Source organism: Caretta caretta, chromosome 5 (genome assembly GCF_965140235.1).
Source record: "Caretta caretta isolate rCarCar2 chromosome 5, rCarCar1.hap1, whole genome shotgun sequence".
NCBI lineage: Eukaryota > Metazoa > Chordata > Testudines > Cheloniidae > Caretta > Caretta caretta.
This window is the reverse complement of record NC_134210.1, coordinates 90,238,134-90,249,858: the sequence shown is the minus strand read 5'-3', so window position 1 is coordinate 90,249,858 and position 11,725 is coordinate 90,238,134. Positions and strand designations below refer to the sequence as shown.

Here is an 11,725-nt window from a genome sequence, read left to right as displayed (position 1 = left end):
AGCAGTTGCCCCTGCAAGACATTGTGATGATTAGAGGAATGTCCGGGATGTGAAGATTCAAGGGTTCTAGGTATGAGTATACTCTTCTTCAGTGGTGTATGCAAAAGGTGATCAAATACAAGTTATGTTTAAATCTTTAGAAATAAGGCCCAGGGATTTCATCCCAACTATGTGGTTTAATGAAGTGGGTGAAGTATTCAAGGCCTTATGTGGTCATTGTGAAAGCCCAAACTCAAAAGTTAAATCACTAGGTCTCAGAGATTCTATTCCATTCTATACAGGTTCTATCATCCTCATCACCAAAGTATCTCAGTGCCTTCAAGGACTGCACTGAATGACATGACTAATATCAGTCACACAGGAGTGCCGAACAGGGTCCAAGGCCCTCCCACTTTTGAAAGTGGATGGGGAGCCTGGAGGGAGGAGCTACAGGCCAAGGGCTGCTCTTGGGTCCCCCCATCCTGGGAAGGTGGAGGCCTGGCTCCAGCTTCTGCCTTGGCCAGAATGCAGGGCCCTGGGCGGGGCGGAAAGGGAAGAGGAGGACAGGGGCTGGGCCTTGTGCCCCTCCCCCCCCCCCCCACACACACACTTAAGAAGAATCTGTCACCCCTGGTCCAAGGAGAGAAGTGTGAAACTTTTGTTAGGGTGTTTTTGTTTATTTCTTTGCTTGCTTACTTAGGTAGATTTTAAATACCTACTCATTACAATATATTTGTATTAGAGAAGGTGAGATTGAAGGAGGATGCCAATGGAAGTTGGTGAGGTTCGTGCTGGTCTTTATCATAGAATATTAGGGTTGAAAGAGATGTCAGGAGGTCATCTAGTCCAATCCCCTGCTCAAAGCAGGACCAACACCAACTAAATCATCCCAGCCAAGGCTTTGTCAAACCTCTAAGGATGGAGATTCCATCACCTCCCTAGGTAACCCATTCCAGTGCTTCACCACCCTCCTAGTGAAACAGCGTTTCCTAATATCCAACCTAGACCTCCCCGACTGCAACTTGAGACCATTTCTTCTTGTTCTGTCATCTGCCACCACTGAAAACAGCCTAGCTCCATCCTCTTTGGAACCCCCCTTCAGGTAGTTGAAGGCTTCTATCAAATCCCCCCTCATTCTTCTCTTCTGCAGACTAAATAACCCCAGTTCCCTCAGCCTCTCCTTGTAAGTCATGTGCCCCAGCCCCCTAATCATTTTCATTGCCCTCCACTGGACTCTCTCCAGTTTTAATCTATGAGCTAATCTCATCCAAGCACTGGACCACCTTGGAGGCAGAGTTATAAGCAAATCTACATATCATTAACTGTATTCAAGTGCCTAGTTAAAAATAATCTGCTGGGAGACAGAAGACTTGAACACAAGGAGAACCAAGTTCTCAATAGAAATACAAGAACGAACTGTCAGGCAACACAAAGACAAGAATATAACCAATATTTTTTGGTATGCAAGGACACAAAATTAAATCAGGATCTCTAATAGCAGAAGTTAGGAAGGATCCAGTATATTTATGGCAAAGAGGTACAAAATCTCAGTGAAAGGCAAAATCCAAAAACACAATTACAGTGACACTGTCTAACATATCATAGGGAAAGTAAAATTGAAACAGCACATCAGCAGTCTAGAATCCTTGTTTTTGTTCCAACTTTAGGTCTGCTATTCAGGTAAAAAGAAAATATTCTGTTACAATACAGTAGACATTCAATGCATCCAACATGCAAATTCACCTAATAGTAATTCCAACTGAACAGAGTTAATATTCTTTTTGATGAGGAGGCATAATCTGTATATTCTATGTTACTTACTTTAAAAATGTCTCATTAACAGCTTCTAAAAACTCTGAGCTGAGAACCTCTTGTGATCCACCTCCATGATAGGTAAGGAGCGCTTCCAGTAGAGGAGTTACATCAGGCAAAGTGATAAGAGGGACGCAGAAAAGGGACACTACAGTTACATGATCATCTGAAACTCTGGAGAAATAAAAAAGGTTTCTTATTTTAGGGAAAGAAAACACTCAAAAGTCTTAACTTCTAAAGTTAAGAAAACAATTATTTATTGTAGCAAATGCTGAAGTATTCTCAAATGGAATACTTCAAAACAATCAGAATTTCTGTATGTTGGCACTGAAAACTATGGTAAACATATTGCAGTAGGGACCTCAAACAATTCTAAAGTGCTGGTGGGTGTTCAATAACTACATATGCCTTGCTAGCAATGAATATTTTGCCTTTCCCAGTTTGATAAAGAGCAAAGCAGTCCCTCAGAGGAAGATTACAGTTTCACAGCTCCCACATGGGTATCTTAAGTTCTCACAGGAGACAACCAAGCTGGCTTTGAGATCTCTATGGTTTCCTCGGCTTTTCTCATTCCAGCAGGAATTACTCCAGTGCATACCACAGTATAAATCCTGCTACCTTCAAGTGCTCAGGCATAAAATACGAGGATTTGTCTTAAAGATCTACAACTGAAGGGATGTATAGCATAGTATTTGTATAGCATTAGTACAGCATAGCATAGTAATTGACCCTGCCTAACAAGATTGCACTTTTGGAAAAGATTAATGATGGTGCAATCTAAATAGTACTAAGGTGGAGGATAATTTAATATTTAAAGCCAAATTTTAAAAAGATTGACTTTTTCACATATGGATGAGGGTGTTAACTGGGCAGCCAAAATAAGCAATTACATATGCAAAAGTAGGTATTTCCCAGTTTATGTACAAAATTACTTGTTATTACCTGTAGCGGGGTGGCTGCCTCACCCCCATGAAAGAGTGGGTCAGGGCAGGCCAGTGCAGCTGCGCAGTCTGGCAGCCAATAGGGAAGGGCCTGTCCGGAGTCAATCAGAACTGAGCTTTAGGTGGCCAATCAGGGCCAGGCTCAGCCCTATATAAAGGCTGCCCAGGAAGGGAGCAGTCAGTCTGTCCCAGACCTTCATGGGAGAAGGTCTGTCTCCTGAGCAGGAAACCAGCACCTAGGACAGCGTGGTGCTGGACATGCTTGGGGAAGCAGAGGAGAGCTCTAGCCTGATACCTGCCAGACTGCTTGGTCTGAGTAGAAGGGCTTAGAGGGTTCAATGGTGTCAGAGGGGAAGTGACCCAGGGAAGACTGAAAGGAAGGGGAGAGAAGGAGGGCAGGGAGGCTGACATTAGAGGGTCCTTGGGTTGGGACCCAGAGTAGTGGGTGGGCCTGGGTCCCCACCCTCTTTTCCCCCTTGTGCCACACCAGGCCGTGGAGAGGTAGCTGAATCAGGCTGCAATCTACCCCCAGACATAAGAGGGGCTAGACTTGGGGGTTGTGGCAGGTCACTGAGGCTGGTGCAAAGACTCTTGATTAAAGCCCTGCACCCAGAAAGGGTGAGTGTGGACTTAGGGGCACTGCTGGAGGGCAGTGTCCTGAAGAGGATGCTGCAAGCAACACGGGTTGAGAAGCCAACTGAGGGAGAGAGATGGATGGGACACCACCGGCAGAGGGCGCTCTGCATAAATTGAGCTAATTCATAGAATCATAGAATATAAGGGTTGGAAGGGACCCCAGAAGGTCATCTAGTCCAACCCCCTGCTCGAAGCAGGACCAATTCCCAGTTAAATCATCCCAGCCAGGGCTTTGTCAAGCCTGACCTTAAAAACCTCTAAGGAAGGAGATTCTACCACCTCCCTAGGTAACGCATTCCAGTGTTTCACCACCCTCTTAGTGAAAAAGTTTTTCCTAATATCCAATCTAATTCCCTGACCGAACAGCAGGAGGTGCTGCAGTGGTGAGTCCCAACCCTGTCACGTTACCCATCCATCTGAACTTCAGAAGTAAAATTTAACAAGCTATATTTTGAAAATGTGGCTGTTCTTTTGACCAGAAACATCCCTCAAGTCTCCTGGAAAAAGGGTACTGATGGATGAAAACTACAGTTATTTACAGTGTCCTATTCAGCAATAAGAACTGAACATATTGTGATTTGTTGACAGACCTTCTGATGTCTACAGTGGGGAAATGCTACATGATATATTTTCAAAGTTTCCTAAATTTTTGACTTAATATTTCCAGTTTAAAAATGAATATGGAAATAGGTATAGACATTCAGGCTCTGGCTGCAGCCTGGGCTCTAGGACCCTGTAAGGTGGAAGGGTCCCAGAGCTGCACCTGATCCTGTACGTCTACACCTCAATTAAACAGCTCCTAAACCAAAGCCCCATGATCCTGAATCAGCTGGCACAGGCCAGCCACATGAGTCTAACTACAGTTTAGACATACCCTTGGACATCTCTCCCTGAACCTTAGAGTGTGTGTGAGAGAGATACATGGGGCAGAATCAGACAAGGGAGTCCACGGTAGTCTAGCCCTTTGCAGGAAAGCCAAGGGTGTGGGTAGGCTGCCCCAGAGCTAATGCAAAGACGCCAGGTTTCTGTGCAGACTCCCCTCCTGTTTCCTGGCCTCCTATTGCAGGTTTATCTAGGACTGGACAATCAGATCCTTAACTACTCTGCTGACAATGCACAAGAAGGAATATAATCCTGCTTGCTCTCCCACCGCAATATAAACCCTGTAGTATTAGCACAAGTAGTAAAAATCTGTTTTGTTACTGAAGTGAGCACCTATGACAGACTATACACAGTGTGCACCTCTGAGTAAAATGGAGCCATTTTCACAAAGGCTTTTCAAGTAACAACCACACTTTAATTGAATACATATGGTATGTATCCCTCTGTTTTATTTTTGCTTTAATTTTTACTGACAAACTTTGATTCAGATGTAATCAAAGGTTCTGTTGATGTATTCTGAAAATATTTTTAAATGTTTAACAGGTTAGTCTTCATTTCAAAAAGCCCACAGTACCAGGTATAATAAGGAGGGATGGACACATTCAAAGTGGTGAGGAAATCAAGAACTAAGCAAATACAATTCTTTTTACCAAAGAGACTGCTGCTCAGTCACCTCAAACAGCACTTCTATCACCCAATTCCATGTATTTAAAACAGTGAATCTACTTGCGTTGAGCAGTAGTTACTCACATGGGTAATCTCAATGGTACTACTGTGAGAGTCAGGACTCCTCAGCATGAGTAAGGACTACAAATTTGAACTCTTGCTAACTGTGCACTAATGGTGACATCTGCCCTTCTGACGTCACATAAGCATACAATAATACCTGCACTGTTCACTGATATGAACAAGGAATGCAAATACATAATTGGCTAAGAGGGGCATGTAAGAGCACTGCAGACATGCTACCCTATACCCCAAGGCTGTGATTATCTGGTAAAATGTTTTCTGTGATGTTCCACTTAACTAGCTTGTCCATTACCAAAGCTATATGGTAATTCTAAATATTACCATGATTCTAAATATATTTAAGTCGAATGTTTCAAAAATTCTGAAAGGTCCTCACTGAACTTCAATGATCCATACCAAGACTTATTGAAATGAAGTTTAGATAACACCTACCTCCCTTGAATGTTAAGTCCATTAAACTGATTTCCTTTGAGTTCTGTCACTAATGATGAGACTATCTGTTAAACAAAATCAATGACATTAAAAACATTTTATTTATAGAGAGGAAAATACACAACACACTGCAAATAGGAAGACATCAGTTGTATTTGTCTGTGCGAGACACATTTCAATAGTGGTAAGTAGCCTTTTCTGTAGAGTCTCCTCCCCCCACACCTTCCTCCCCCCCCCAGTTCCAGATCAGTGTTCAAGACAATTACAAGTACTAAAGTTGTTAAACCCCCATCATATCATTCCCATTACACAATTAGCAAGCAAATAAGTGAAATTACAGATTTGCATCCCAAGAGTTGAACTAACTTTTAAAGCCTTACAATAGGTAAAAATTCCAAAATAAGTAGTAAATCTTTTTATGAAATAATATTCCTATCATTTTACAGGGAAATGAAAAATCACTAATTTCCCCAAAATATAGGGTTCAACTAGCATTGTAAATAATGTGCACAGTCAAAAAGAAAATGTAACTGCATTTCTGGCAAACAAATGCCACAAAATATTTCCCTAAATTTCATAATGTTACAAAACATATCTTATCTAATAGTCATTTTAGTGACACATGAACAAGGATTTTTTTTTAAAAACCACACAACTTTAGTATAAGCCTCCCTTTTTGTCATCTCCCATTTTATTTTTCTTCCTTAAAAGGCTATAAGAGGAACCAAGCTACAAAAAGATAAGTCATTCAGTTCATGTTTCTTATAGCAATGACACTTTCATACACACTCTTACAAACTGGTGATTTTATTTCTAATAAAACCTCCATTACACAAAATACTCACATTTTTAACCAGTTTAGAATAGTAATCTGCAGATGTGTAGCCAAGAGCAGAAATAAAGGTACCAGTACCAACTTCGTTAGCTCCCCATGAAGAAGAAGAAAGGAGATGGCACAGCAAGCTCTTGATGAAATCATAGTGAAGGAGAAACAATAAAACACATTTTAGTGTCTGATATTGTTGATGTTATATACCTAGATTTTGGGCCAGATCCTCAGATGGACTGTGGCTACTTTGAACCACACCACCAATATACTTTGGTCACAAAAGTCAGTGAAAGTTGCTTGGCTGAAGAGCATTCTAGAGTTGGGGTGATGCTGCTGTGGCTGACAAGGATTGAGATGTCACATGCTCTTGATAGTGCTAGTGTAGCAAGAAAAGGGCCTGGCCAGGATGGCCCCATACTACACGGATCCTGAGTTAGCTTTTAGGCCCCCGGATGCCATTCCAGGCTGGTGTAACTTCAAGTACCCCTCAGACCATTAACACTGTGCACAAGGAAAGAAGTGCACAGAGCAACATCAGTCAGTATGGTGGCAAAGGGAATTTTACACTAGAGTTTCACACTACTCCCTCAATTATGCTTAGAATATTTTGGACATACTTGAGGATCTGGCCTTTTTTTTAGCTGTCTCATTAGGGAGTTAATGGCAGCATTTATGGTTTAATGTTGACATTTACTTAATATTTTCACTACTAAATTCTTTACACCAAATTTCAAAACCATTAGAAAACATATTAAAAAAAATACAAATAGTTGGTATTCCATTTGCTGTAAGCTGAAATCAAATGAATTTTTATAAAAGCCCAGAACAATGATTGCAGGAAGTGCCATTGATGATTCTGTAGGTGGCACTCTTCCTTCTGAGTTAGTACCAAACCAATACCCCAGCATGTTAGTAAGGCACTGCACTGCAAGATATGCTGGCTTTTGGACAAACCAAGGTATCACCCACTTGAATATCCCTCAGTATGAACAGCTCTGCTCTTATGAAAAGTGCTATCACAACTACATTAGTATTTTGCTTATCAAAAAAATTACATTTCAGTTGAATATAGTTCTTAATTTCCAATTGTCAACTGTTATATTCTAATGGAATGTAGTACTAGACAGTTGCCATATTCCACCTCAGTGGTTCATTTCAGGTGCATGTTGAATCAGGACCTTACATGTTATAGCTACCTAAACAACATACAAATTCAACATGATTAATCATATGGAAATGTGTATGAAAACTAGGTTATTGTGACTGAGTGAATTAGGATGAGCAGACACTGAATAAGAAGGCACTTGAAGACGCTTCAGTCTCAATTTGCCTTCCAAACGCATTTTGAAGAAGTCCTGTGACCTCAGTGGTACTGAGTCCTTTATCTATATATATATATTTTTTTAAACAGAGAACCTCATCTAAAATTCTCAACTAAAAAGAAAGAAGCAGTTTAATTCCTGCTTTCAGAACTCCAATCCAAATATTTATATATGCTTTGCTGGTTCACTGGTCCTGGAATTAAAAATATGCCCAGTTTGAAGTACAGTATATAAGATAATAAACAAGCAATAGAAATGCAATAAAGTCTAAAGACAATTATGGAATATCAAGAGATGTGCATCCCAAACTCTTGTATAATTTTGTATTCTTTTCTACAGGATTATTTTACACTGAAGATTTATGGTAATGCCTGAATTTTTTTTTCATATTTATTTTAGAGCTTTCAGCAAAAGAATAGCTGTTCTACTACCATCTAGTGGCAACTGTTCTAAACTGAAAATGAAAGGAAAATATTGTAGCAATTGTTTTATACAGCAGTTTGACAAAAGCAATTAATATACTTTTTTTAAAAATTTCAAAGCAGGAAAATCAGCAAAAAGGGAACTTTCCTGGTGCGCAAACTTCCAAATACAATCAAAATAGAAACTTTATTCACCTTCACATTTTCCCTCTAATTTTCCCCATAATTAAATTACTAATTACTCTGGTAATTGCTATGTGTTTAACTCTTAGAATGCTATCAGATAGACAGCACCTGGAAACTAGGAGGGTTCAGCAGCTGCAAGGAGGCAAGGGGATGGATTGCTGGTCTGAATGCAAGTTGAAAGATTCAGGGAGATGGCAGAACTGAAGACTCCTTGTCCAAGCATGGAGCCAGAGGAACCACTGTGTCACTACACACAGTGGGTGCTGTGCACCATTACCTTCACAGGATTTCTGCCATCATTACATACAAACTAGGAGGCCTTGTAGATGAGCCGAAGCCTTCTTAACTTTTCTGGGATTGTTTAGCTGAGTCAAGCACTACCCTAAGATGTTAAATCTACAAAAATCTCTTCTCAGACAAATTTTTCTAAATCTCTTCTAACTTTTATTTCCCTCTCTGGACCTATTTCTATTATACTGTTTTCAATATGGGGTGAACAAAAAAGTGAAGAGTAGTCAAAGTGAGAGCATGACATTGGTTTATATAGCAGTATAGTATTTCCAGTATTGTTCTTTACCCCTTCCTTAATATCCTAACATTTGCTTTGTTATTGTCATGTACTATGAACCGCCCACAATGACAATCAGGTCCTTTTCCTCAGAGTTCATAGTTAAGTTCAATCAATATGTATTACTAGTTCAAATTGTTCCATCTAACATGCATTACATTGCATTTACCATCTCTGTTCTCTAATTGGCTGGATTTGGTAGGTCCCTGTGAAGTTCCTCAAATAGTGAATGATGGCCTTAGTAACAGATTAAAGAGTACAATGAAGAGAAAAAGCAGGTAGTCTGGAGAACACTGCAATTGGTTCTGGAAGAAGACTATCCTAAGCCAGTATGCTTTCTCCTACTGGGCTCAGAACAGAAATGCTCTTGCCACAGGAGGGACTTCTGGAGTAAAGGCATACTGTGTCTGCCCAGAGAGGTGACCCTGCACTTGGTCTCATAAAATAGCATCAAAAGTAGCTTTGAGGGGAAAAATTAAGAAACCAGAATAAACACTGATGTCTCTTTGTAAAATCTGCAGTACAATGACTTGAAAGGTTGCTTTAAGACTTTAGAGACCATATGCATTTTTAAACTTAATTAGATAGCACATTTTGGAAAGCAGGTGGGAGAGAGCCTTGGGGATTAGTTTAACAAATGTGTAGACAATTAGGACTTTAGGGTTGTCACTACTCTGATTATTGGAGCAACTCCATGGATGTCACAGTGACAGCAGGTTTAGAGGTGGTCAGAAGAAACATTCATATGAAACAATTTAGTCTGAAAACAATGTTTCAAAAAAACTAAAATTTCTCACAAAAGGCTTTTAGAGTCTGAGTCAGATTGCTGTGGGTCTGGGGTCTCCAGGTTTCTGGGGTCCATGCCTCTGAGACTGTCCTGCCACATGGATTCAGTTCCACATTAGAATACCAAATTTTTCAAAAATTCTCAAACTGGAAAACCCAACTTCTGGCCAGCTCTAAGTAGATGCCTTTATTTTTGGAGATGAAGTTTTTAAATATCATTCATGGAGGTTAGCTGACAATCATGGAGCACATGACTTTGTTACAAGTGGCATATCATTGAGTGGCTCCTTTCCTGGCAGCCCCTACTGGCCTTAGGTTGCTCTGCAGGTGGCCTTTCTTGCCTCAGTTTCCCCTTTCAAGGGGCAGCTTAAATAAATTGAAATCACCCTTTCATAACTCCAATGTTAACAGCCCTCCTTCAGATTTGATTTTATTCATATGAAGTTCACAAATAAAACACAAGTCTTCCACCTCAGCCTTATGCTGGAAATAGCCGCTTCTCCCTGAGAGCTGTCTCTTTTTTTCTTGCTTAGCATGTACAGAAGACCCAAGGCCTGATCTTCTCCCCAGCCACAGCTCCCAAGCTTTTCAGCTGGAGTCTCCCTTTCTCAGGGCCACTGCAGGAGACTCTCCCTTCCTGCAGCTTCTTCTCTTTCTTTCCCTGAGGATTCCCCCAACCAACCCCCCACACAACTCCCTTCTACCCTTTATTGGAGGATTGAGGTGATTCCCCGATGAGGTGTCTCCCTTAAGTAATTAGGGTTGGCTGGCCCCAGGCAGCAAGCCCTTAAGAGGCATGCAACCATGTTACATTCAGCAAGGCAGTGTCTGAAGTAGAACTGGATCCCAGGCCATTTCCTAACTAATTGTACCAATGTACTTAGAAGGGAAATCAAATGTACAATTTTCTGATGTATTTAAATTAATTTACTCCATTTCTTTTTCCCCTTCAACATGTTAATCCAAAAGAAATTACGACAGATACTTTTCTGCTGTTTTTCCTTTTAAAAAAAATCTTGCTTGCAGGTTTAAAAAAGTTATGTCCCATGCTATCTAAATGAAATGAACAACCACCAAATGCAAACTAGTCTGGTATTTTGAGAATTTGTATTTTTTAAACTATGAAATAAACATTCAGAACTCTCAAGAACTGCAGTGGTTAAGTCTGTAAATGAGACGGAAGCCTGCTCATTCATGGAATGTCTCAACACACACAGTTTATGTAGCCTATTCCATTTGTAGGATGCTGACATAACACAATTCACAGAATTTCCACACTCTGATCCAATTATAACAATCTCCAATTTTTAATTTTGTTTGAGACCTCTTGCTTGCTCACTCATTAGTTCCAGGAAAAGATATAAAATTGGTTTTCCACAAACCAAAACTGAAAGGCAGAAGAAAAGAACGTTGAATTGAACAACAATGTACACATTTAAACATAATAGTTTTTCAGAATACAGTTTTGGTCTGTACAATTTTGTTTTTCTAGCATTTGATCAGATTCCCAGTGTTTAAATTAGCTATGTAGAAATTGTATCAGTATATACCCACATTGAGAGCTGAGTTATCAATACATACATTCGTAGATTCCACACCCTGAAGGGACCACTGTGATCATCTAGTCCAGGGGGTTCTCAAACTGGGGGTCAGGATCCCTCAGGGGGTCGTGAGGTTATTACTTGGGGGGTCACGAGCTGAGTTATCAATACATACATTCGTAGATTCCACACCCTGAAGGGACCACTGTGATCATCTAGTCCAGGGGGTTCTCAAACTGGGGGTCAGGATCCCTCAGGGGGTCGTGAGGTTATTACTTGGGGGGTCACGAGCTGAGTTATCAATACATACATTCGTAGATTCCACACCCTGAAGGGACCACTGTGATCATCTAGTCCTCAAACTGGGGGTCAGGATCCCTCTGGGGGTCACAAGCTGTCAGCCTCCACCCCAAATCCCGCTTCACCTCCAGCATTTATAATAGTGTTAAATATAAGAAGTGGTTTTGATTTATAAGGCGGGGTCGCAGTCAGAGGCTTGCTGTGTGAAAGGGGTCACCAGTACAAAAGTTTGAGAACCACTGATCTAGTCTGACCTCCTGTATAACACAGGCCACAGAGCTTCCCAAAAATATATGGGTTTACTTTGAATGGATGTTTTAAACTGTCTGTAAGGAATTT

At 40.7% G+C, this 11,725-nt stretch overlaps 1 protein-coding gene across 7 annotated transcripts in view; it reads right to left on the bottom strand.

Moving 5' to 3' along the window:
• Positions 1 to 11,725, bottom strand: part of FANCC (FA complementation group C) — a 151,623-nt gene that overhangs the window by 67,159 nt on the left and 72,739 nt on the right. For all 7 annotated transcript variants that reach the window (XM_048850183.1, XM_075128651.1, XM_075128652.1 and 4 more), the window contains 3 exons: positions 6,278 to 6,397; positions 5,433 to 5,497; positions 1,801 to 1,965 (listed from right to left, as the gene is read on the bottom strand). In XM_048850183.1, coding sequence (XP_048706140.1) covers positions 1,801 to 1,965; positions 5,433 to 5,497; positions 6,278 to 6,397 — 350 coding nt within the window. The remainder of the gene's footprint in view (positions 1 to 1,800; positions 1,966 to 5,432; positions 5,498 to 6,277; positions 6,398 to 11,725) is intronic.